The 27071-nt window shown below is 44.3% G+C and overlaps 1 protein-coding gene across 2 annotated transcripts in view; it reads right to left on the bottom strand.

Annotated features, from left to right (window-relative positions):
* Positions 1–27071, bottom strand: part of LOC144596267 (protein FAM117B-like) — an 82882-nt gene extending 55811 nt beyond the window's left edge. For both annotated transcript variants that reach the window (XM_078404487.1, XM_078404488.1), the window contains exons 1-3: positions 26395–27071; positions 13860–14011; positions 7187–7279 (exon numbers count right to left, since the gene is read on the bottom strand). In XM_078404487.1, the coding sequence (XP_078260613.1) occupies positions 7187–7279; positions 13860–14011; positions 26395–26842 (693 nt within the window). In that variant the 5' untranslated portion in view covers positions 26843–27071. The remainder of the gene's footprint in view (positions 1–7186; positions 7280–13859; positions 14012–26394) is intronic.

Genomic DNA, 27071 nt, shown 5'->3' with positions numbered 1-27071 from the left:
AGCCAGAGGCTGGAAGGTGATAAATAGTAACATAGCAGGCTGCAATCCGATAAATTGATAAATAAGGAAGTTGAAATAAAATCAGATAAGGGAAGGACAGTAGACTGTGTGTGGATGGCTGGCAGATGGAAAAAAATGGGTGAAAGGGTGTTTAGAGAACCAGAGTGGATCATAAGGAGAAAATGAAAAGCACATGACGTGTCAGTTATATGAAATTGTGAAACTTGATATATACCCACAATTGGTGCTTCTGTTAGGTTTGTGCCTGCTCTGCAATGGCCTCCCTTTTGATTTTTGAGGCCAGATGAGAGGGGCTCATTTTGCATATTCACCAGTGCAATGAGCAAGATTTGAAACACAGGTTTGAAATGCTGTGCATGTGACAGACAAAATGTGTAACATTTCATAGCCATAAATTATCAAAAGACATAGGACTCTAGTATTTTGGTTATTAATTTCTTCTCTAGTATTGTGGTTACAGTATTATTTTTTTGTTTATTCTATATTATATCTGAGTATTGCATTTACAGGCCTGTTATGCTGCTGCAAATAGGAATTAAATTTTTCTATTGCTAGTACATTTGACAAATAAACACTGACTTAATTCTTCTCAAGGCACCCCCCCCCCCCCCCCCCTTAATTACAATCTCAGTATGAGAGTTTCCCTGACAGCATCTGATCAGGAATAGATTTAATCCTGTGGTTGAACACTGAGCCCAACCAAATGCGAGTATATGAATGAATGAATAAGTTTATTGGTCAAATATGCATGTACAAGGAATGTGCCTTGGTGCTCCGCTCATAAATGACGACACAAACATTCAGTTAACAATTAAGAATAAGGCAAAAACAATAAGGATACACCATTACGGTCTAAACATGTGGGTGAAAATAAACCAGAGCAAAAAAGAGACTCCCATTGTATTGAAGGAACAGCCAGAAAGCCACCTTAAAGGAATCCCAGAATCCACAGCTAAATACCCTGCATTGTCCAAGCAAGTTATCAATGAGAAACCAAATATGAAATATTGCCATGCGTCACCTAACCTTTTGTTTTCTGTTTAATGCTCAATATAAATGAAAGATATTTAAGTATAGGCTGCTAAACCAACGTTCTGTGGCAGAGATGGGTCCTCCTCCAGAAATTAATCAATACTGCATTGTTGTCTGTTAACATTTAGTTTTAAACGTTGAGCATTACACAATCCATTAAGCATTTACAATATTGGAAATACTCGGGAACTTCATAGAAGTTCGTCTTTTGATTATAACAAATTAATCTCACCGACTCAAATAAGTCTCTTAATAAATTTAATGGACAGTTAGTTTCAAATTATTCATTTCTTCACATTTCAGCTTAGATCCCAGAGTCAAGAGTGTTTAATTGTCATAGGCACCAGGAATGGAACAATGAAATATTTACTTCCTGCAGCTTTCGAGAATGTTAGGATAATATGGGGAAAATAGATGTTGATTGAAGGCAAGATAAATACTGCTCACGTTTCTACTCTTAGGATGGAGATGGGTTAGACACAGTCATGAGACCCTTTCAACCCAGTAAAATATGTGTGTGTGTGTATGTGTGCATGCGTGTATATATATGTGCATGTGTATGCATGTGTGTATATATGTGTGCATGTGTGTGTATATGTGCATATATATATGTGTGCATGTGTCTATATATGTGTGCATGTGTGCATATATGTGTGCACATGTGTGTATATATGTGTGCGTGTGCATGTGTGCGCGTATATATATCGAGGGTATGCAAATAGCCTACACATATATACACACACACTCATGTATATATATATACACACACATATATATATATACATACACACATACATACACCACCGATCAGCTAAAACATTATGACCACTGACGGGCGAAGTGAATAACATTGGTTATCTTGTTACAATGGCCCATTATTATCCCACCCCTTGTTACCTGTCTAATTTATCCCACGACTTGTTACCTCTCAAGTGGTGGGATATATTAGGCAGCAAGTGAACAGTCAGTTCTTGAAGTTGATGTGTTAGATGCAGGAGAAATGGGCAGGAGTAAAGACCCGAGCGACTTTGACAAGGGCAAATTGTTATGGCATAATGACTGGGTCAGAGCATCTCTGAAATGGCAAGCCTTGTGGGGTGCTCCGGGTCAGCAGTGGTGAGTACCTACCGACAGTGGTCCAAGGAGGGAAAAACCACAAACCGGCGACAGGATGCTGGGCGCCCAAGGCTCATCGATGATGAGGAGGGGCGTGGAGGGGGGGGGGGAGGAGGGGCGTGGAGGGGGGGAGGAGGGGCGTGGAGGGGGGGAGGAGGGGCGTGGAGGGGGAGGAGAGGCGTGGAGGGGGAGGAGAGGCGTGGAGGGGGGAGGAGAGGCGTGGAGGGGGGAGGAGAGGCGTGGAGGGGGGAGGAGAGGCGTGGAGGGGGGAGGAGAGGCGTGGAGGGGGGAGGAGAGGCGTGGAGGGGGGAGGAGAGGCGTGGAGGGGGGAGGAGAGGCGTGGAGGGGGGAGGAGAGGCGTGGAGGGGGGAGGAGAGGCGTGGAGGGGGGAGGAGAGGCGTGGAGGGGGGGAGGAGAGGCGTGGAGGGGGGGAGGAGAGGCGTGGAGGGGGAGGAGAGGCGTGGAAGGGGAGGAGAGGCGTGGAGGGGGAGGAGAGGCGTGGAGGGGGAGGAGAGGCGTGGAGGGGGAGGAGAGGCGTGGAGGGGGTGAGGAGGGGAGTGGAGGGGGGAGCAGGGGAGTGGAGGGGGGAGGAGGGGAGTGGAGGGGGGAGGAGGGGAGTGGAGGGGGGAGGAGGGGAGTGGAGGGGGGAGGAGGGGAGTGGAGGGGGGAGGAGGGGAGTGGAGGGGGGAGGGAAGTGGAGGGGGGAGGGAAGTGGAGGGGGGAGGGGAGTGGAGGGGGGAGGGGAGTGGAGGGGGGAGGGGAGTGGAGGGGGGAGGGGAGTGGAGGGGGGAGGGGAGTGGAGGGGGGAGGGGAGTGGGGAGGGGAGTGGAGGGGGGAGGGGAGTGGAGGGGGGAGGGGAGTGGAGGGGGGAGGGGAGTGGAGGGGGGGGAGGGGAGTGGAGGGGGGAGGGGAGTGGAGGGGGAGGGGAGTGGAGGGGGAGGGGAGTGGAGGGGGGGAGGGGAGTGGAGGGGGGGAGGGGAGTGGGGAGGGGAGGGGGAGGGGAGTGGAGGGGGAGGAGGGGAGTGGAGGGGGAGGAGGTGAGTGGAGGGGGAGGAGGTGAGTGGAGGGGGAGGAGGGGAGTGGAGGGGGAGGAGGGGAGTGGAGGGGGAGGAGGGGAGTGGAGGGGGAGGAGGGGAGTGGAGGGGGAGGAGGGGAGTGGAGGGGGAGGAGGGGAGTGGAGGGGGAGGAGGGGAGTGGAGGGGGGAGGAGGGGAGTGGAGGGGGAGGAGGGAGTGGAGGGGGAGGAGGGAGTGGAGGGGGGGAGGGGAGGAGAGGGTGAGGTGAGTGGAGGGGGTGAGGAGGGGCGTGGAGGGGGGGGAGAGGCGGCGTGGAGGGTGCGAGGAGGGGGTGAGGAAGGGCGACGGGGGCCTGGAGGGGGGAGGAGAGGTGGTGTGGAGGGGGATGAGAGGCAGTGTGGAGGGGGCGAGGAGGGGCGTGGAAGGGGGGAGGAGGGGCGTGGAAGGGGGGAGGAGGGGCGTGGAAGGGGGGAGGAGGGGCGTGGAAGGGGGGAGGAGAGGCGTGGAGGGGGTGAGGAGATGGAGTGGGTAAACTCCGGTGCCTGCTCAGTTGGGGGAGGGTTGCCATGTTGTCTTCAGCTCCAGCGCGTATGCGGTTGGGGGTGGGTTGCCATTTTGTGTTCTGCACTGACCACACGCTCAACGCCCGTGTGGTCCAGGTCCCACGTGGGGGAGCACCAGCACTCCCCGCTCTGATTGGTCGCCAGTGCGTCCTGCTTTACTCCTGCCGCTCACCGCCACATGGGGTCCATTGATTGGCTCTGACCTCCCGCTCGATGCCAGATTGATCCGGGTCCCATGTGGGGGGAGCGCCGATCCTTCCCGCTCTGATTGGTCGCTGGCAAGTCCTGATTTGCTCCTGCATTTTGCGAACCGGGATCCATTGATTGGCTAAGAAATCCCGCTCGACGCCCGATTGGCCCGCAACCCACGTTGGGACGAATGATTGGCTCCGACCTCCTGCTTGATGCCCGATACCCTTCTCTGTCCCCCTCGCCTACCCAAGGCCCTGGGAGACACTCCCCGCCCGGCCGCCTATTTTTGGAAAAGACTTCGGATCCATCTCGGCCTCTTTATTTTACATGGGTTCTTTATTTCATTGAGATTCCTTTTATTTTTTAAAAAAGCAATTTATTTTAAAGAAAAAATGCGATTTTCCCAGGTCACAATGGAAACCCTACGAGGAATGGGCCCGCCGAGGTGAGGTGCACCCTCTCCCCTTCCCTGTCCCCCCTCTTGGAGGAATGGGTCCAACGGGTCCACTTGGTCTAGTACATGAATATGTGTGTGTACACACATTTATATACACATGCATTAATATACATACATATGCATACATACATATACACACACATGAATAAATGCATGCATAAACATACATACATGTACACATATATATCTACACATACATATATACACACACACACATATGCACACCCACACATATATACACCCACATAAACATAGCACAAAAAGTAAGGAAATTTGTGTTTGGTAGATTATTTCTTTGTTGTAACAATGCTTCTTGGCAATAAATCTTATACCGTTGGAAAGCCTGTTTATTTCCCTTTTAAATGGTGCCACATTTGTAAGGAACATGCATTTGTGGGATGACCAGCAGAGCTGAGTATATGGGTTGCGCCCATGAAAAATTTGCCAAATCTTCTCTGCCAATGCCAAACAGCTTATTCTGCTGTTGCTATTGACTCTTGTTTTGAGCTTCTGGTACCCCCAGGTGCTGACAATCTGGTGCCTGATTGGCACCTGATTGGCAGCATCTGTGAGCATGGGCCCTGCTACAGTGGTCAGTAGGTGTCTGCTCCAAGAATCGGCATGCCACGTTTGACTGATTTGGATAGGGCAACTTCAAGCTGGTGTTCCGCAAAACCAAGTTGCGGCATTATTTGGAGTGAGCCCTAGTACCATCTCCAAAGTGAAGGCCAAGTTCCATATAACGGGGGATGTCAGAGACAGGCCGCGAAGTGGGCGTCCCAAGAAGACGACACCCGAAGAATACCGTTTCCTCACCCTGTCAGCACTTAGGAACCGTCTGGCTGTCTTCTACAGATTTGCAGTCAAAGTTTGCAGGACGATATGGCCGACGGCTCTCTGCCCAGACAATTCGGAACAGACTGCACGCAGCCGATCTCCGGTCTCATAGGGCTGCCAGGAGGCCTGCCATGACTGCCCTTCACCGTCAGGCCCGTTTGCGCTGGTGTCAGCAACACGTGCACTGGAACCTGAATATGTGGAGGAACGTTATATTCAGCGATGAGTCCAGATTCTGCCTACGGCAGTTGGATCATAGGGTCAAAGTGTGGAGAAGACGTGGAGAACGCTATGCTGATTGCTGCACCGATAGAGTAACATCTTTTGGTGGAGGCAGTGTGACGGTGTGGGGTGGCATCTCCCTCACTGGAAAAACGAGGCTTGTCATCATTGGAGGCAATCTCAATGCAGAGAGATATCGAGATGAGATTCTGCAACCAGTGGCAATCCCATATCTCCAGTCTGGGACCGAACTCTATCCTCCAAGATGACAATGCTCGCCCCCACAGAGCAGGGTTTCTCAGAGACTACCTCCAGAATTTGGGAGTGGAGAGGATGGAATGGCCTGCCAGCAGTCCTGACCTCAACCCCATTGAACACTTGTGGGATCAGCTTGGGAGTGCTGTTCGTGCCAGAGTGACCAACACAACCACGTTGGCTGACTTGCGACAAATGCTGGTTGAAGAATGGGATGCCATCCCACAACAGTGTGTGACCAGGCTGGTGACCAGCATGAGGAGGAGGTGCCAGGCTGTTGTGGCTGTGTATGGTTCTTCCACACGCTACTGAGGCTCCTGTTTATTAAATGAATAAATTGTTAAATTGCCAATATGTCTTGTTTCTTCAGACTTCAATCATCCAATCCACCAAACAACACCAAACAAGTCAATGGCAGAATAAGCTGTTTGGCATTGGCAGAGAAGATTTGGCAGATTTTTCATGGGCGCAACCCACATACTCAGCTCTGCTGTTCATCCCACAAATGCATGTTCCTTACAAATGTGGCACTATTTAAAAGGGAAATAAACAGGCTTTCCAACGGTATAAGATTTATTGCCAAGAAGCATTGTTACAACAAAGAAATAATCTACCAAACACAAATTTCCTTACTTTTTGTCCTGTTTATATACACACACATGTATACAGACATACCCACATATACACACATCTATATATATACACACATGTATATACACACACATGTATATACACACACATACATATACACACATACATATACACACATACATATATTATATATATATATATATATATATATATATATATAGTATATAACCCCTAAATAGCATCTATCGGTTTCCCTCAGCCGATGCTGCCTGACCTGCCGAGTTGCTCCAGCAGTTTATGGCTCAAGATTCCAGCAGTGTGTCTTCCAGCATAATCTCTTATGTGTCTATTCTACTGGAGTGACAGGTCTAGCACAAGAGCCTAAATGGCACACTCCAACTTCTATTAATGTTATTCCATCCATATTGGAATCTGACCTACTCTTTATTGAGTTAATGTGTATACATTTTGCCTGTGAACTAGAAGTTTTACAACTCCAGTTTCAAACCACTAAAAATGATGTGTGTGTGTGTGTGTGTGACGTGAGAGGACGCTGGCGCTGTTTATTCGCCGCTTCTCCGTTAGGATAGTTTGTCTGTTTGTTTTTATGTTATGATTGTTTTTGTAAAGCGCTTTGAGCTTCTGGTAAGGCGCTATATAAAATAAATGCTTATTATTATTATATCTATGTAATATTTTTGGATAAATATGTCACATACTGCACACAAGCCACACAAATAAAAGTTCACATTTTCAAGGATAATTATTGTGATACCAAAATCAAACAAAATGAAAGCAAAAAAATGGCTTTGAATCCTGCTTGAAAATTATTACGCACTGAGATGTGGTATTGCAAAATGTAATATGGAAAAAAGAAATTCTAACCTCTTTTAATTGGTCATTACTTCCCCAGGATGCAGACCGTTTGTGGGATCCTTTCTTCCTTTCAGAGATCTCTTCCGCCCAGGCATTTGGCGTCTGTAAGGAAGAAACAAATTACTGCTTTAAAAACCTGCTCATTATACTTCAAAAAATTGCCAGAAAAGCCTGGAAATCTCCACCAGGATATTCAGCGCTTGCAGGAGAGAAACAATTAACAATTTCAGATAACAAGCCTTTCCAATTTACATCAGAGCAGGCCTGATCGAATGAAAGATCATCAACCTGAATCACACCAGTTATTGCCTAGCCTGTTGGATGTTTGCAGCATTTCTCCAGATTTTAACAATCTACAATCATATTACTCAATTTCAGCATTTTGTTTTCCCCTGCTCCCACTTATTTGCACTACATCTAGACTTATTAGCTGCAATTTTATAGGTCGGAGTATTGAATATAAGGGTCAGGAAGTAATGATGCAGCTTCATACGACTTTGGTTAAGCGGTTAGGCCGCCTTTGGAGTACTTTATGCAGTTCTGGTCGTCCCATTACAGATAAGATGTTTAGTTTAGTTTAGAGATACAGTGTGGAAACAGGCCCTTCAGCCCACTGGGTCCGCGCCGACCAGCAATCCCTGCACATTAACACTATCCTGTTTGTGGTTTGAAATGGTTGAAAAATAAGCATGTATCTGCTGGATTTGTGGATAGCCAAGGGAGGATCGCAAAGGATACAGTGCCCTCCATAAAGTTTGGGACAAAGACCCATTGTTTATTTATTTGCCTCTGTACTCCACAATTTGAGATTTGTAATAGAAAAAAATCACATGTGGTTAGAGTGCACATTGTCAGATTTTACTAAAGGCCATTTTTATACATTTTGGTTTCACCATGTAGAAATTACAGCTGTGTTATACATAGTCCCCCCATTTCAGGGCAGCATAATGTTTGGGACACATGGCTTCAAAGGCATTTGCAATAAGCGAGTTCGGTATTCCGACTGAGCATGCACAGGACGCTGGGGCATAGAATTGTCGCCAGCTGATCTGCTACGTGTAAACAAACCTTTATTTCATTCATTTTTTCCAGTTTTTATTCGTATAGGTAATAAAATAGTTTAAAACTGTTAATTTGGTGTATATTTGGTTAATTAGTAAACACTACAATGATTTTGTAGGTTTTTTTGTTTTATGCGGCGAGTTCCCCTCAACTCTCACCAACTCTTTAACTTGTCCCGGAGCCGTGGAACCGTGGTGGCGGCTGCGGGGACTGGAGGCAGAAGCTGCCGGCAAAGTTTCACCGGAGAGCGGATTGCCACCGACCCAGAGCCAGGACAAGGCGAGAGATCGCAGTGCCCCCTCGCAAACGACAAACCCAAGGAAACTTCCCTCCTCGCCGCCGGGAGAGAGGGGGGGGGGGGGGGGCGGAAGAGGGAGGAGGGGGAGAGAGGAGGGGGAGAGAGAGGTGAATGTGAATGAAATGAATGATGAGAAACATTAGCACAAGGATAAATTATACAGGTTTATTTGAACAGTAAACATTGCAGTAGTAGCGCTTCCAAAGTGGAAATGTTTAGAATTTTACAGGAGTTGTCGCACTAATCAGAAATTGAAGGCATATCACTCTGACAGACATTTTGTTTGGCTACGTCTTTAAACATCCAAGCGAAGTTGTTTTATGTACTTTGATCTTTCTGTGTAATATTTCAGACAACAAATGTAGAAGCAACAGCACTTGTATTATCATGACGTTCATGAAGGTTCCGTCATGAAGGTATGTTCCTCTAGTCCATTGATTAATTCACCCATCAATTCAATCAACTTGTCCATAGTAGGTCATTCAGCTACATCTGTCTCATCTTCATCACTATCATTGCTATCTTTTTCAACTATTTAGAAAATGTGTGGATCAGTGTAAATCTTAAAAATAGTCTACAAGTACTAATAGTCTACAAGTGTAGATATCTACAACTCACTTTAAAGCTGTGGAACCAGATTCCTTCAGAGACATGCCGTTTTGGAAAAGGAAACTGTAAAAAGGCCTGATTTTCAATACAATACAATATCTTTATTGTCATTGTACAAGTACAACGAGATTAAGGATGCCACTTCCATATCGATGCTATAAAATAAATAAATCACGGCGAAAACAAAAACAACAAAAGGAGGGAAAAAAGAAAGGAAACAAGGTAAAGTGCAAAAAAGGTTATGCAGGGTCAGTTGTGCCAGATGACCCTGGGGGCAGAGATAGATCATGGGGGGGGCTCTCAGCAGGTCCGATTCAGAGCAGCTATAGCTCTAGGAATAAAACTGTTTCTTAGTCTGGAGGTGGCGGGCGTAGAAGGCCTTGTAAAGTCTGCCAGACGGACGCAGTTCAAACAGACGGTGGCACGGGTGTGTGGAGTCCTTGTAGATGCTGGTGGCTTTCCTGAGGCAGCGTGCGTTGTAGATGTCCTCCAGGGCTGGTAGCTGTATCTCAATGATCTGCGCTCTGCAGACGACCCGCTGAAGAGCTCTCCTATCCGCTATCGTGCAGCTGAGAAACCACACATAGATGCCGTATGTCAGTATGCTCTCTGTGGTGCAGCGGTAGAAGGTTATCAGTAACTGTTGGGGCAGACCGGCCTTTTTCAGCGTTCTCAGGAAAAACAGCCGTTGCTGTGCTTTCTTGACTAGCGCAGCGGTGTTAGTGGACCATGTGAGGTCCTCTGAAATATGTGTGCCCAGAAACCTGAAGCTGGACACTCTCACCACTCTGTCCCCGTTGATGAAGACTGGAGCATATTCCGCATTCTGTGACCGTCTAAAGTTGATAATTAGCTCCCTGGTCTTAGTTGTGTTTAGCGACAGGTTGTTCTCTGAGCACCAGCTCGCCAAGTTCTGCACCTCCGCTCTGTAGGCTGATTCATCGCCATTGGAGATCAGCCCGATCACCGTTGTGTCATCCGCAAATTTGACGATGGTGTTGGTGGCATATGCAGGAACACAGTCATGTGTGAAGAGGGAGTAGAGGATGGGGCTCAATACACAACCCTGTGGTGTGCCAGTACTCAGAGTGGTAGTGGAGGACAGGTGGAGGCCCATTTTCACTGTCTGAGGGCACTTCGTCAGGAAATTCAGGATCCAGTTGCATATTGACGAGCTGAGGCCGAGCTGGTGGAGTTTGGAGGTGAGCTTAGTGGGGCTGACAGTATTGATGGCAGAGCTATAGCCTATAAATAGCATCCTCGCATATGTGCCCTGTCTCTCCAGGTGAGTCAGGACGGTATGAAGAGCCAGAGAGATAGCATCCTCTGTGGATCTATTTGCACTGTAAGCAAACTGATGTGGGTCTAGTGAGCAGGGATGATGGCTTTGATGTGGGAGAGGACCAACCTTTCAAAGCACCATTACTATCGGTGTAAGGGCAACCGGACGGTAGTCGTTCAGATTGCTGATGTTTGCTTTTTTCGGCACCGTCACTATGGTGGCTGACTTCAGGCACTTCGGGACTGTTGCCAGAGATAAAGACAGATTGAAGATCCCTGTAAATACCTCAGCAAGCTGGTCAGCACAGTCCTTAAGTACCCATCCTGGGACTCCGTCCGGGCCTGCAGCCGCGTGGATTTATCCTCGGCAGTGCACGCTGTTCATCATATCTGCTCAGCGCGAGAACCTGTTCTTCCTCCGAGGCCGGAATTTTTCCACTCATGGTGTTGGTGCCGGTTTCAAAGCGAGCAAAGAAGGTGTTGAGCTCGTTGGCCAGTGTGACATCACTGTGGGGACAGGCAGGGTTGCTCTTGTAATCGGTGATATCCCTGATGCCTTGCCACATGCTTCTGGTGTCAGTGCTGTTGAAGTGGTCTTCCATACATTGCCTGTGGAGGTCTTTGACCCTTTTTATGCATTTTTTCAGGTTTGACCTGGCAACACTGCATGCTGAAAATATCCAAAATGTCATTTTTTTGTGAACGATCTAGTCAAGGATCTTTTGCCCTGGACTGACAGAATCAAGAGGACAGATGACAAACATATTATTTATAAGTAATAATGCAGATACATAACATAACATAACATAACATAACATAACATAACAACACTTTATTGTCACTCGGCACAACACCGAACGAAATTTCAGCAGTCACACAAAATACAGCAAAAAGAAAAGAACACAGGACACCCGACCCCAACACAAACATCCATCACAGTGACTCCAAACACCCCCTCACTGTGATGGAGGCAACAAAACTTCCCCTCTCTTCCCCCCGCACCCACGGACAGGCAGCTCGACCCCTACCGAGGCAAACGACACGCACAGCCCCCGCAAGGGGATGGAAGGCCCCCCGGCCGAGCCGCCCCAGGCACCGAAACGTCCCGCGGCCACACCGGGCGATGTTAAGTCCAACGGCCGAGCCGCACCGGGCACTGAAACGTCCCGCGGCCGAACAGCGCTGACGATGTTAAGTCCAGCGGCCAAGCCGCACCGGGCACTGAAACGTCCCGCGGCCACACCGGGCGATGTTAAGTCCAGCGGCCAAGCCGCATCGGGCATTGAAACGTCCCGCGGCCGAGCCGCACCGGGCATTGAAACGTCCCGCGGCCGAGCCGCACCGGGCACTGAAACGTCCCGCGGCCACACCGGGCGATGTTAAGTCCAGCGGCCGAGCCGCACCGGGCACTGAAACGTCCCGCGGCCGAGCTGCGCCGGCAATGTTAAGGCCCGCAGCCGAGCCGCACCGGGCACTGAAACGTCCCGCAGCCGAGCTGCGCCGGCAATGTTAAGGCCCGCAGCCGAGCCGCGCCCCGGGGAAGAGACCTAATAAAATAAAGGTTTCCCCCCGCCCCACCCCCCCACCCCACCCCACACCCCCACCACACACCCCCACCACACATACACAGCCAAAAACAGAAACAAAAACCATCCCAACACCGACACAAACAAAAAAAAAGAAAAAAAGACAACAGACTGCCAGAGAGCCGCAGCCGTTAGGCGCAGCCAACTCCTCCCATTAGACTTTAGGATGAAATTTAGGGCATTAGCAGTGAAATCATGAAAAGACTTTTGCAGTATTTTCTAAAATATTGGATGTGCCATGCGAAGGAATATTCCCATAAACAATGGCTTCAAGTACAAAATTAAAATAAAACAAAAAGCTGGAAATACTCAGGTGAGGCTGTATTTGTCAAGCCCCTTTATTCTGAACTTTTTCTCTTCCCATATATGTGGCATGACTTGAATATTTCAAGCTTTTCCTTCCTTCAATGTTTCCCAGAACAGCTTGGTCAGAAATCCATATCAAGATCCCCCATCCTCCTGTCTTTCTCCACAGTAAAAAGAGGAGAAATACTCGTTGAGGACCTTGCCCATCCCCTGTAGCTCCACACAGAGTTGATCCCTTTGATTCCTGAGGGGTCCCACTCTCTCTGGTTACCCTTTTTCCCTTTATGTGCTTATAGAATTTCTTGCAAAACACTCTCCAGTCTCCATCAAGAACAAAATGTTCATATTATACCATTACTATTTCACTCTCCTTCACTTCATTTATTCAGTCATATGCTTGTCCATCTAAAGACACTGCAACAGCATGATAGCAAATGCCCCATTTTATCAGTTGCTCCCAATCATCTGTTAGCTACAATAATTCTTGCATACTATTTGAAAATTCTTTGAGAAATGTTTCACAATAGAAATACATTGCTTGTTCATTAACTCTCAGGCAGGAAAGGTTTTCACCCTGTCGATGAGCTTGAAGTAGAATCCCCTGAACCATCATCAGTAGTGGCTCTGATAGTAGAACCATACTTAGAAAACCATCGAGCCCTTCTTCACCGGTTCACATGGCAGTCGTTGCAACTCACATTGTCACCCCTGCGGACAGCACCTTCTTCAGACCACTGCCAATGACAGGACATGCTCGGTCACTAAGGGGCTCTCCCTCTCACCTGGTGTCGTTTCTATGGTGGAGTTTGTCAGCGACTCTGGGGGAGAAGGAGGAAGCGGTAGTGGAGGGAGGCAGGCAGGGGATGGAAGGATGGCCCGAAGAACACTGTCTCCAGGGGCTATAACGCAAGTTACAACAACAGCCGTGTCACCGGAATGCGAGGTGGGTGAAGAAGGGCTCGCTGATGCATTTTGCGAACCGGGAGTGGGGTCAGAAGCCATAGCTCGAAATGGCCAGGGAGACGGCGGGGGCCGATGGGTCAGCAGGTCATTCCTTTCACATTGTTTACATTTTATATTTGTTTCTCGCACTCCATGGTGCTTTAGAGACATGGGAGGGGTGTCATTAGCGGCCTGGGGATGTATTGTCATTTCATTATCACGTGACCTTCATTGGTCCAGAAAAACAGATAATCCAGAATGGCTCTGGAACAGAGGGTGCCAGAAAATCATCTGTTATGCTGCTGAAAATAAGAAATTAATTGTTCTATTTCGGGATATATGACAATAAAACACTGCAGAGAGCAACTGGCCCAGATTGAGCCCCTGGCCACGTCCTTGAGCCTGTGCAGATCAGCTGACAGAGGTATTCATAGACATCTTTAACCTCTCCATTCTGGGATCAGTTGCTTTGATTTTCAGGGAAAGAGGGATATTGAACAGAACATGGAACTGGCAAATATTGTTCAAAGGGCCAAATGCTCCCTCCTGTTCCTGTCTTTCAGGTAAATAAATTGAAGAAAAAAACATCTTCACATACCTGTGTGGCTTTATCTCTCATACAAGGGGCAGAATGGCTGTGGACATCACGCGGCCACTGACCAGTGAGGTATGGAGCTGCAAGGGTGTCCAACGAAGACGTTCGACGAATACTATTGGAAGGACTCACCAAGTACTGGCGTGATCTTTCAACTGAAAAGAAGAAATAATTGCATGACATTTTCAAAGACATGTAGTACAATATTTTACATTTTACCATGAGAAAATTATGTTACAAAAAGCCCAAAGTTCCTACTTTCATGAATTGCACCACCCTGTTTCAATAATGTCCTACCAATTTTCCTTAAAAATTCTTACTCAAGGGCAATAGATTCTTAGAGTCAATTATTCCACTGGTCTCTTTCATGTTTTGTGCTGTGGCCATTTAATGGAGAGCCTTAGATGGGTGGCAGAAGACCAGACAATTGCGTTTGGCCTACCCCGAAAGGACTAAGCATTTATATTTCCAGCAAGGATCACATGAGGATGACAGCACTAATGATTTTCATAACAGATTCGGACAACAGATCTTATTTCTATTCAACCTGTCCAATTGCATTCTCTTGATACATTTTTACGTATAATAACCCTCAAAAACCATTTCTCAAACACCCACCAAGGTGCCTTTTAACAAATGTTCACACAAATGGAATCAGAGACTGACTTTTTCTAGTTTAATTAACTCAGTCAGAAAATTAATTTATGTGCCACCTTTCAGCATGATTAAATATTGTAAGTACAGTAAAAAAAAACTAAGCAATTACAGTTCTAATGGTGTTAAAACATTGTACTCTCAGGTTGTTTAGAACTCAATTCCTTCAATACCCAATACATTTGTGGTCATCAACAATAATAGCATTGATGCGTCAAAAAAATGACCTGTTTTACCCTTCAAATCTCTCAACGTTTTGTGCAATTTGAAAGTCTTGCTAAGGAAAGAGCTTAATTACCCTAATTAGGGGATTTGATAGAATTTACTCAAGCTACATACTCCCGAGAGAAGTATATAAAGTTATGAGAGGCATAGATTGGGTAGACAGCCAGAATCTTTTACCCTGGGGTGAATTGTTAAATATGAAAGAGAATAACTTTAAGCTGAACGGAGCAAAGTTCTAATGAGATGTGTACCAATTTATTTTCTGCACAGAAATGCACTGCCAGGTGGAAGCAAGTATATTTAAATAAGCACGTGGATATGCATGGAATTGATATAAACATAGCACAAAAAGTAAGGAAATTTGTGTTTGGTAGATTATTTCTTTGTTGTAACAATGCTTCTTGGCAATAAATCTTATACCGTTGGAAACAATGTTTATTTCCCTTTTAAATGGTGCCACATTTGTAAGGAACATGCATTTGTGGGATGAGCAGCAGAGCTGAGTATATGGGTTGCGCCCATGAAAAATTTGCCAAATCTTCTCTGCCAATGCCAACCAGCTTATTCTGCCATTGACTCTTGTTTGGTGTTGTTTGGTGGATTGGATGATTGAAGTCTGAAGAAACAAGACATATTGGCAATTTAACAATTTATTCATTTAATGAACAAGAGCCACAGTAGCGTGTGGAAGAACCGTACACAGCCATAACAGCCTGGCACCTCCTCCTCATGCTGGTCACCAGCCTGGTCACACACTGTTGTGGGATGGCATCCCATTCTTGTCAGCACCTGGGGGTACCAGAAGCTCAAAACAAGAGTCAATAACAACAGCAGAATAAGCTGTTTGGCATTGGCAGAGAAGATTTGGCAAATTTTTCATGGGCGCAACCCATATACTCAGCTCTGCTGCTCATCCCACAAATGCATGTTCCTTACAAATGTGGCACCATTTAAAAGGGAAATAAACAGGCTTTCCAACGGTATAAGATTTATTGCCAAGAAGCATTGTTACAACAAAGAAATAATCTACCAAACACAAATTTCCTTACTTTTTGTGCTATGTTTATATGGATCTTCTGCAAGCAGAGATTGGTTCAATTTGGCATAATTCTCGGCAGATATTGTAGGTGGAAGCCTCTTCCTGTGCGTACTGATTTAAGTTCAAATAGTATAATTGCTACACATCTCTTCAGAGCTGAGAATCTTTAAAGCAATTTTACAAAATATATGACTTAATAGCACAACACTAAAACAAGAGTAGGCCAATCAACCCCTTAAGCCTTCCCCATTATTCAATATGATTATGGCTGATATGTCCCAGTCCTCATCTCATCTGTTCCAACTTCCCACTGCCATTAATTCTCCAATGTTTCAAAATTGTATTTACTTTTTCTTTAAATGCCTCCAATAATCTGACCTCCACAATCATCCAGGGCAAGAAATTCCAGAGATTCACCAGCCACTGCGGGAAGAAATTCCTGCACACCTATTTCAAATGAGAATCCACTAAATCTTATGTCTCCTCTGAGATTTTCCCAGTTAAAACATTAACATCTATCTCACCTTGCCACCGTACCCAAAGCTCTTTCAATAAGATCACTGTTCACTCCAAACTAAATATAGACAAAAATATTTCTGCGATACAACACTATCACTGCAAAAATCAGTCTTATGAGCCTTGTTTCAACCACCTCCAATGCCAATCTTACCTTTTGTAAATGAGGGGACTAAAACTCTGCACAACACTCCAGGAGTGGCTTCGTTCGTTTTCATAAAATTGTAACAAAACTATTATTTTAAAATCCAAATCATTTTGCAAGGCTAATGAAAATCAGGGGGGGGGCCCTCTGCTGGATGGAATTATACATACACAAAGGCTGTGGTGTTTGGAGATCAACCCCGGGAGGAGGTGGCTGATCTGGCACTCTGGTGTCAGGACAATAGCCTCCTCTTGAATATCAAAAAAATTAAGGAGCTGATTGTGGACTTTAGAAGGGCTCAACATCCAAGGACGTACACGCCACTGGAAATAAATGGGTCTACTGTGGATAGGGTGAGAGTTTTAAATACTTGGGAGTCCACATCAAAGAGGATCTGACATGGGCAACGCACATTGCCGCACTGGTGGGTAAGGCAAAGCAGCGCCTTTACCACCTTAGACAACTGAGGAAATTCAGAGTGTTTCTGAGGATCCTTCATTGCTTCTACTCTGGGGCTGTAGAGAGCATCCAGTCCGGCAACATTACAGTCTGGTTTGGGAACAGTTCTGCCCAGGACAGGAAGGCCCTGCAGTGAGTAGTGCGTTCGGCAGAACGCACCATGGGAACTACACTCGCCCCCTTGCAGGACCTATACATTAGGAGGTGTAGATCGAGAGCAAGTAAGATTTTGAGGGACCCCTGCCACCCCAGCAATGGACTGTTCCAGATGCTACGGTCAGGCAAGCACCTCCGCTGTCACGCTGTGAAAACGGAGAGGTTGAGACAGAGTTTCTTCCCACAGGCCATCAGGACTGTTAACTTTCATAACTCCAGAGACTAAATTTTGTCTTCTCTGTATTAACTTTTATTTATATGCTGTAACTGTAATTCTTTTTTGTGCACAATCCGCAGGCATTGCCACTTTCATCAAGAGGGACATTTTGTTCCATTGTTTTAAAGGGAATAACAACTAACTTCAACTCAGTTAAACTTCAGTGATAGACAATTCGTTGGATTCTTAGCAACAGTATAATTGTTCTATTGCAAAGGCAGAGATCAATCAGGGATTGAAATTTCTGACTAATTTGTCAACAATTGTGATTATTTAGGGAAGTTCATTTGATGTGGTCTGTGGTTTTGGCAAGGTTACACATTGCAGAGTGCACAGAAAAGGAAAATATAAAATTAGGGGTGGCCCAGTGGTAGAGTTGCTGCCTTAGCGCTAGAGACCCAGGTTCAATCCTGACTACGGGTGCTGTCGGTATGGTAGCTCACTGGTAGGGATCAATGGTTACTTGGTGTTTTGTGTTCCACAGGATAGGTTCTGTATAGTTCTTTTTAGAATACTATTAATTTAGACACAAATGTAGTGGCACAATAAAATCATTTACAAACCATGCAAAAACTGATCTTGTGATTGTCAATGGGCAAGAACATTTTAGACCACAGGAAGATACAAATGGTTTGGCTAGCAAACCAGAATGATGACAAATACAATCACATTCAAACTTTGTCAACAGTTGTAGTGATTATTGAAGCTCATTTGATGCAGCCCACGTGGTTTTGGTATGGTTACACATTGTAGAGTGCTCAGAAAAGTAAAATCTGTTTTAAAAGTAGTAACGGTTCAGGTAACAAAAATTCACCTTGATAGAATTCACACATCACTTCCCAAAAATTTAATACTGAATAAAATACGCAAGAACTGTTGAGTCTTCAAGAATGTTGTGGGCCAAACTCAACGACACACCAGTGAATGGGATGTGCCCACTTGATAATCCCAATGATACAGTATACTGGCACCTCCACGCCTAGTTGTCCCATAGGTTAACTGTGTAAAGGCATTTTAGATTCTCATGTGGCATTGGGATTTGGTTTCTTGGTTAAACATTTAGGTTGAGCGTTTGTTAAGTAAATAGCTTAATATAAAGTTAGTTATTGTCCTATAGCATAAGTATATATAGATAGTTCAGAAACCACTTTGGCATTGGCTTGGTTTTCTTGGTTGAGCGTTTATCCTGGCGTTATTGCATGTACTTTAACAGCGATAATGCTCACAGAAGCAGTGAATAGTAAAATAATAAATATGTTTTAAATCATGTTTTGAAAATGGTGCAGTTGGCACAGCTTCTCACTTCCGAAAATCTCAATACAGACCATTTACTCGGAATGCTATTCACCACTCCTCGCCCCACAACATGGGGTCACCTGTACTGCTGCAGAGAGTGCATAAACCATCAAGCCTTTTCTGTGAGCACAAATATGAGGACAGCATGTTTTGGGCCATACAATGGGTACAAGACTTGAGCTGCGTAATCCAATGGAAATAAGGTCACGCAGAATATAAATGGAATGGTATTTTGACATATCAGAATCCGAATGAAAAGATTCTGATGATGCAGCAGGAACACACAGCAGCTCAGAGGCTTGTTATTTGCTGGTGATGTATTCAAAAGCAAAAGGTAAAGTATAAATGTAAAGCAAGAAATTAGCATATTTGGATAGGAATCAGAAATTTAAAACCTCAAATATATTTGTACATCAATTACATTGATCTGGAAAATGTGATTTATCATTTACGTTCAGTCAGAATAGTTGTTGGGATTCATGTGCTTTATCTATTCTAACTTCAGCGAGAAGGGGGAAACCTATCCAATGAAGTGTTCTTCCATCACCCTCACGTTGTCACAGAAGTAGCACAAATAAAAGTCTTGGTATATTACCCATATCATTTATTATTTGATGGGGAATCCAGTCATCAGACCATATGATATAGCAGCAGAATTATGCCATTTGGCCCCATCAAGTGTGCTCTGCCATTGGATCATGGCTGCCCCTCAATCTCCGCTTTAAAAATACCCAATCACATGGCCTCCACAGCTGTATTTGGCAATGAATTTCACCGATTGACCACCTTTTGGCTAAGAAATTCCTTAGCTTCATACTAAAGGTACGTCCTTTTATTTGAAGCTGTATCTTTTGGTCCTAGATTCTCCCACTAGTGGAAACACCCTCACAGCATCCACTCTATTTCAGTTGCCTTCTGTTGGCTTTTAAAATCCTCAAGCTTTACACTAATCTTTGCAATATTATGCGCTTTCTCTTTTGCTTTTATGCTGTCTTTAGACCCTAGTCAGCCACGGTCACCTCTTTCTACCTGTTTGTGATGAAAAAATCCTGCGTCTTCTGAATTACTCCCAAAAATTCCTGCCATTTCTGCTCCACTGTCATTCCTGCTTGGTTCCTTTTCCAATCAACTTTAGCCAGCTCCTCCCTCATGCCTCGTTACCTTTACTCAACTGTACAATACAATATATCTTTATTGTCATTGTACCCAGGGGTACAACGAGATTGGGAATGCGCCTCCCATACGATGCAATAATTTAAGTAATTAACAGCAACCCAACGAAACGAAACAATTGTAACAGTTTTTAGACAGGGCAACACCGACACATCAGATTTCAGCCTCTCCCACTGCAAGTTGAATTATACCATATTATGGTCACTACCTCCTAGGAGTTCCTTTACCTTAAGCTCCCCAATTAAATCCAGTTGATTACATAACAGCAAATCCAGAATTACCTTTTCCCTAGTAGGCTTGATCACAAACTGCTCTAAGAAGCCATCTCGTGGGCACTTACAAATTCCTTTTATTGGGATCCACTACCAACTTAATTTTCCGAGTCTACCTGCATACTGAAAACCCCAATAACCACTGTAACATTGGATGTAATTTTTACCAAACACAATGGCTACTGTTCGGAGGCCTGTGGATAACAGTTTCCGGTCATTCAATACACAACCCATTATTATTTTGAAAACTACTTGAGACAATTTGCATAAAGTCAGATCATCCAAAACCCAGGATGTCCCTGAGCAGTTGCTCGAAAAAAGCACATCTAGCACATCTTGCAGCAGTGGTCTAACCTTAACGCATGACTGAGTATCACAGGTAGTGTTAAGGTGGAGGATTGTGCATCTTTCACTATTTTGAATAATGAAGATTGTAAATGATCAGATAACGTTTGCCCCTCTCCTATTGGTAATTTTATTCTGTGCACAAATTGATAGCTAAATTATACATTATGGGCAATGCACTCCATAAGTACTTAACTGAATGCAAAATTGAACTACCTTAACATTATGAAGGATGTTGGTTAACCCAAGTCCTTTAAAAAAAAACTATTGAGTTACTCTATTTGTCTTAGATTTTGCAGCACACTCCCATGGCAGATTGTTAGACTGCATATTTTGGCCTTCATTGTACAAGACTTCTTTAATGTTGATTTTATCACATGATCTTGTATTTTGTAGTTGCATGGTTTATAGAATTAGAAAGTAAGCTACTCGGTATAAAATAACTACCGTCTGACTTGCTTGATTAACAGCAGCATTGTGAGTGGTCATGTGCAGTTTCTGATCACCGATGAGCAAATTAATAATGGCATTCCATTTGATGTCTTGGCGAAGAGGTCAAACGTCTTTTTGGATGATTGTTGCCTGATATTACAAGACAAATATTATTGATGAGACCAAACTACATTTGCTGCATATGAGCAGAACACAGTACTGCAATAATTCAGCAGGCCAGGCAGCATCCGTGGTTGGAATGGAAAAGCGACATTTCGGGTCAAGACCCTTCTTTAGACTCAGAGTTACTCCAGCACTTAATTTCACTCAAGATCACAGCATCTGCAAGTTCTTGCGTCTCCATTTTTCTGCATATGAAGCTGAAATAATGCACGGACACTTGATTAATTAAAACAGCCGATGAAAAAAATATTTCAGAATCACTCATTTTATTATTTATCTTGGAGAGAAATCAAAATAATGAACAAATTTTTAATAGTCCTGTCCCCATATTTCTCCCATCTGCCTGGATGGCAGGCAATTCTTATGGGGGTCGACAGGGTAATGCACTAATCTTCATAGATTAAATCAAAAGTATATCTGGATACATATTGCTCCACAATACAATCACACTAGTAGAACCCCCAAATGCAAAACTTGTAGTGGTACAAAGTTGCCATTGATTCATTGAAACTCTAAATCAGTTCAAAAACCCACGGACACGAGATGAATTCAAGATTTACCAATTCAAAAAACAGCAATGTATTTTGCAGATGGTATGCACTGTGCAGCAATGGTAGAGTGAATCATTTTTTAGGATGATGAAAGGGGTGTCACTCAAGTGAGGTCCTTTTGTTTAGTTTAGTGATTCTGCGCGGAAACAGGCCCTTCGGCCCACCGAATCCACGCCGACCAGTGATTCCCGCACATTAACACCATCCTACACACGATAGGGACAATTTACACTGAAAACAAGCCAATTGACCTCTAAACCTGTACATCTTTGGAGTGTGGGAGGAAACCAAAGATCTCAGAAAACCCACACGGTCACGGGGAGAATATACAAACTCTGTACAGACAGCACCCGTAGTCGGAATCAAACCTGGGTCTCTGGCGTTGCAAGCTCGTAAGACAGCAACTCTACCGCTGCACCGTTTGCCCTGCCCGTTTACCCTAGATATTATCAAGTTTCAAGTTGCTGGAGGCTGTACTCATCCAGGCAAATGGAGAGTATTTCAACAACGCTCCTAACTAATGGCTTGCAGATAGTGAATGTCCTGTGGTGTCAGGAAGCATGTGACTCACTACAGAATGTCTAGATTCTCACTTTTTCCTTGTTGCAATAGTATTTGTGGGGCTAATTCAGTTTAGTTTCTAGTTTGTTTAGTTTATTGTCACATGTACCGAGGTACAGTGAAAAGCTTTTGTTGCCTGCTAACCAGTCAGCAGAAAGACAATACATGATTACAATCGATCAAATTTAGTGTATAGATACATAAGGGAATAACGTTTAGTGCAAGGTAAAGCCAGCAAAGTCCAATCAAGGATAGTCCATGGGTCACTAAAGAGGTAGATGGTAGTTCAGCACTGTTCTCTGGTCGTGGTAGGATGATTCAGTTGCCTGATAACAGCTGGGAAGAAACTGTCCCTGAAACTGGTGGTGTGCGTTTCACTCTTCGATACCTTTTGCTGATGGGAAAATGGCGACCTCCGCAGTTGATTGTGTTAATCGATTGGAATCAAATGTGACATTGATGTCAAGGATAGGTGTTAACACTTTAATCGATGGCAGTCATTGCATGCACATTATTTGTCGCTGCCTCTCCCATGCCTAAATAGCTTGCTGCATTTACTGAGTTATAAATGCAATTAACATTGGTCAAAGCAGTGAACAGCTCCACTTTTGACAAACCCATTTGGGCACCTTCAAGGCTGCAAAGCTTCCCACCACCTTCTCAAAGGCAATTAGATAATGACCCATGCTAGCCTGTCCAGTGACCCCCTATATTTGATTATCCGTGATTCACTTGGTACATGTTCTTTGTGCATTCACATTGTGATTTTTGTTTTAAAACAGTTTTGCCCCAACCTTCTAAAGACGTACAGGTATGTAGGTTAATTGGCTGGGTAAATGTAAAAATTGTCCCTAGTGGGTGTAGGATAGTGTTAATGTACGGGGATCGCTGGGCGGCACGGACTTGGTGGGCCGAAAAAGGCCTGTTTCCGGCTGTATATATATGATATGATATGATGATAATGCCAATATAGCAAATATTAAATTCAACTTCTTGACAACAATTTTTATCCAATATTTCAGAGTCAGAACCAAGCACCCATTTACACTAATTGTAATGGATCCCATTTCATTCTCCCCATTTTCTCTCCAACTATCACCACATTATCTCCAGATCAACCTACATGACTTTAGGATGAAGAAAGAAACCACAGCCCCAGAGCAAATGTACATAATCACAAGGAACACATGCAAAGTTCACAAAGTAGGATTGAAGCAAAGTCATTGGAATCATGAAGCAGCAACTCTGATTCTGCTGTTCAATGTTTCAGACTCGCCAAAAATTCTCCCTTAATATTCTGCACCTAAAATCCTGTTGAAATAATTCAGATAAAATTCATATTACTTTGCAGGTCTTACGTTTTCAACACAAAAATACAGTATGCCAGACAGATCCAAGAGATGGATCTGTGACAATCAAGTGATCTTTCATCCACTTGAGAGAAAAGTCAAAACCTTAACCAAGGTCAAATCACAAATTTCAAATTGTGTTGTAATCCCTCTACTGCACCAATTTAATCCAGCTGCCAATGTGGAACTTCACTATATTCAGAAGAATGCTACAAACTGAAGAACCTGCCTTGCAGCCTCTGTAGAAAATACAGAAATGTATTCACTTTTACTGTCCCACAATTTTAATGTTACATCCTTTCACTTGAAAACAGCAAATTATTTCACAATTTATCTGCAGACAATCCTGTTTCTTTCTTAGCTTCCAATATGCAGCATTCTTTCTCATACTCTTAAGAATATCTCAAGGTTGCTAGGTTGAGCAAAACTCATTCCACCCTTGTAAGCAAATCAGCTTTACTTCTGGACCTTTCCAAATCCAATAATTGCCCTACATTCATACACCCTTAAAAATCATCTGGATTAAATGACAATAGTGCTCCCCTTTATTGCTTACTCCTCATGGTTTCCCTGAAGTAGGTAACACCAATAGATTCCTCTTCATGTACAGAATATGGGGCACATGATGATGTCCAGCATCTGATTAGGCTCCTCCAAGAGAACTGCATCAGACCCGTTGATTTAATGGCACGAAAGTCTTATTACCATAGAGTATGTAGTTCCTTTCCATAACTAGATTAAATTGTACTATTTGTCAGGTTAGACAATTGTCTTAATGTCTTTGCCATCATCTCCCGCCCCCCCCCCAGATTCAACATTTCAATCTTTTTTATTTGCAAGATTACAATTCACTTTTCTCAAAGGACCAGCTAACTGCACAAACACTTCAGGCATATTTATTCCTGCTATACATACATGTATTATATGATCAAGAAATATTCAGAATATACTTATTTAGTGTAAAATGCTTCAATATGATTAATCATAACACCTCTTTTTAGTGCTCATGGGATTAATATGGATTTTCCCACGCATGTGCAGCAAATGCAGAAGGGTCCCGACCTGAAACATTGTTGTCCACTTCCCTTCATACCTGATATGCAGAGTTCTCTAGCACTTTTTGCTTAAAAATCGCAACGGTTGTGCAAAAATATTGCTCAACTTGTCAGAGGTTAATATTTCACACAAATATTTAATATAAATAAAGCTCAATCATTCAAATGAAACGTAAAGTGACAGGAACTTATTTTATAAACACTTGCTGTGGGTTGTTTGAGCTAATAAAATGCAGTAGAAACCAGAAGAGTATTTCATGAATTAGGCAGACAGTACTACGACATAGAACGGTACAAATGTGTAGGAAGGAACTGCAGATGCTGGTTTAAACCAAAGATAGCCACAAAAAAGCTGGAGTAACTCAGCGGGACAGGCAGCATCTCTAGAGAGTAGGAATGGGTGATGTTTCGGGTCGAGACCCTTCAGCTACTCCAGGTTTTTGTGTCTATCATAGAACAGTGCAATGCAGGACCAGGGCCTTTGGACACAATGTCTGTGCCATACATGGCAATTTTTTATCTGCCTGCACATAATTCATAACCTTCCATATCCATATGCCTATCCAAGTCTCTTAAATGCTACAATCATATCTGCCTCAGCTACCACTCCTGTCATGATGGTCCAGGTACTCACCACACTCTGTGTAAAAAGATTTGCCCCACATCTCCTTTACTTTCAAAGACATTTTTATGGCCGTTGGTTAATACAAATAATATGACCAGCCAATAGCACTATTAAATATAAATGTATTAATTTCCAATGCCAACAACAAACTTGACAGTCTATTCTAATCAAGTACCACTAATTTTGCCCTTGGTTTAATAACAGCTTTGTACTGTTATCCCAAATGTATAAAATTAATAGATGAATACATTTCACAAAATACCTTTTAAGCCCTTCAAGGAAATCATAAACAACTGTTGTCAAAAATAGAATTGAGGCAAACTGAATGTAAATACCTTATGCACTTTATGTAAACAAAATAGTTAATTTAATAATAGCATTTAAATACAAAGAATACAAGTGTACTTAGAGATCGTTACATGCTTGAAAAGCAAACTACATGTATAGAATTGGACTTGATTTACCCCTGTTCCCAAGCCAATAACTTGGCAATTTTAAAGTACCCTTGAATTATTTTGTTTGGAATCAGTGAAAACCAACTTCCAGTAGCAGCATCAACGGAATTCCCTGAAAAGCATTGCTTATATTTAGCAAGTTCTCAAATACTTTGGAAATAATTATTTCAAATGAAATATTTTGGTTAAAATTAGTGTTTACGTAAATCGAGATTAAGGTATCCACCAAGCTCTCATTGTATTTTTGCATGTTGAACTGTGAGGGGCACAAAGGGGTGAATTAAAATCATACACGTCCTTGTAATAAAATGTTCTTAGTATCCACATCATTGTACTTACTGTTTGAAGCTATGTTCTTGTCCCCACCCCCACTGAGGTTTGCACCTGGAAAAAAATGCTGTACAAAACAATGAACTGTAGTTCCCTCATTACCTAATCTCACTCAATGGCTTCATAGTTAAGTTCAACACCAAGACTATAGAAAGGGGAGAATGAAAGGCTGGATGAAATCCACTTTTCAGTGCACCCAAGACGCTGAGAAAAGGGCCACGTTTGGATGTGCTACTTTCTTCAGACAGGCCTGCTGACGCTCCTCGCCTCAACACACGTGAACAATGGCCAATGCAACCATATGCTAGCTAGGCAAGAGGTACTGAATTGGAAGAAATGTTACACTCCAAATGTGCAAGTTTGCTTCAGTCACACAGGATAAACTATATACTTGGACATAAGTAACTAGAAACTAAATGAATATAAACGTATCGATATAGCAACCTCCCACCTCTTCGTCTTAAAGTAATTGCGTTAGCAGGTGAAGCCACTGACTATACCTTTGCAGATGGGAGAGTTGGGGCTCCTCCTTTCTGGGGAACCCCTGTATTCTGGAGATTTCCTGTGTCGGACTCGTGAAGAATCAGCCCCTGGGGCCCACAAAGAAGTGGGCGAGGAGCAAGGAGATGTGGTGGCGGTAGCAGTGGCCGCCTGGTGCAGCTGCTGTGTCCTAGTGGGACTGCCCCGTGATGAGGCCGTGGTCGTCTGCTGTTGCTGAGTCCTGGTGGGGCTGCTCCGGGAGGAGGCCGTCTGCTGTTGTTGCTGCCGCCCCCCTCCGCCAACACACCTCGTTGGGCTGCCCTGTTTCAACTGGAACGGCACAGTGGCCCTCATGGGCTGTGGTCGGCCGACACCCCCAGTACTGTTATTACTGCCAGAACTGCTGCCGCCACTACCCCCGCTCGTTGCGCTGGTCGGTGACCCATTCCGACGTACACGCTGAGACATCTTGCGAGAGTTGAGGAAAAACACACAGTTCGGAGTGTGTTGTGGTTATGAATGGAATCCGCTATCCTTGTAAAATTAAAGGGTCTCTGTTCAGCTCTTTGCCTTCTTTTCTTTCTCACACACTCTTTTTTCTCTTTCTTTCTTTCTCCGCTAGATAGGAACCGTCCGCCGCTCGCGCTCTGATCTCCCTTGAGTCGCACAGGCGCCGCCCCTCGCGCTCCCCAGCGCG

Source organism: Rhinoraja longicauda, chromosome 8, assembly GCF_053455715.1.
Source record: "Rhinoraja longicauda isolate Sanriku21f chromosome 8, sRhiLon1.1, whole genome shotgun sequence".
Classification (NCBI taxonomy): domain Eukaryota; kingdom Metazoa; phylum Chordata; class Chondrichthyes; order Rajiformes; family Arhynchobatidae; genus Rhinoraja; species Rhinoraja longicauda.
Note: the sequence above shows the minus strand (reverse complement) of the source record. Positions and strands in the feature narration are given on the sequence as shown.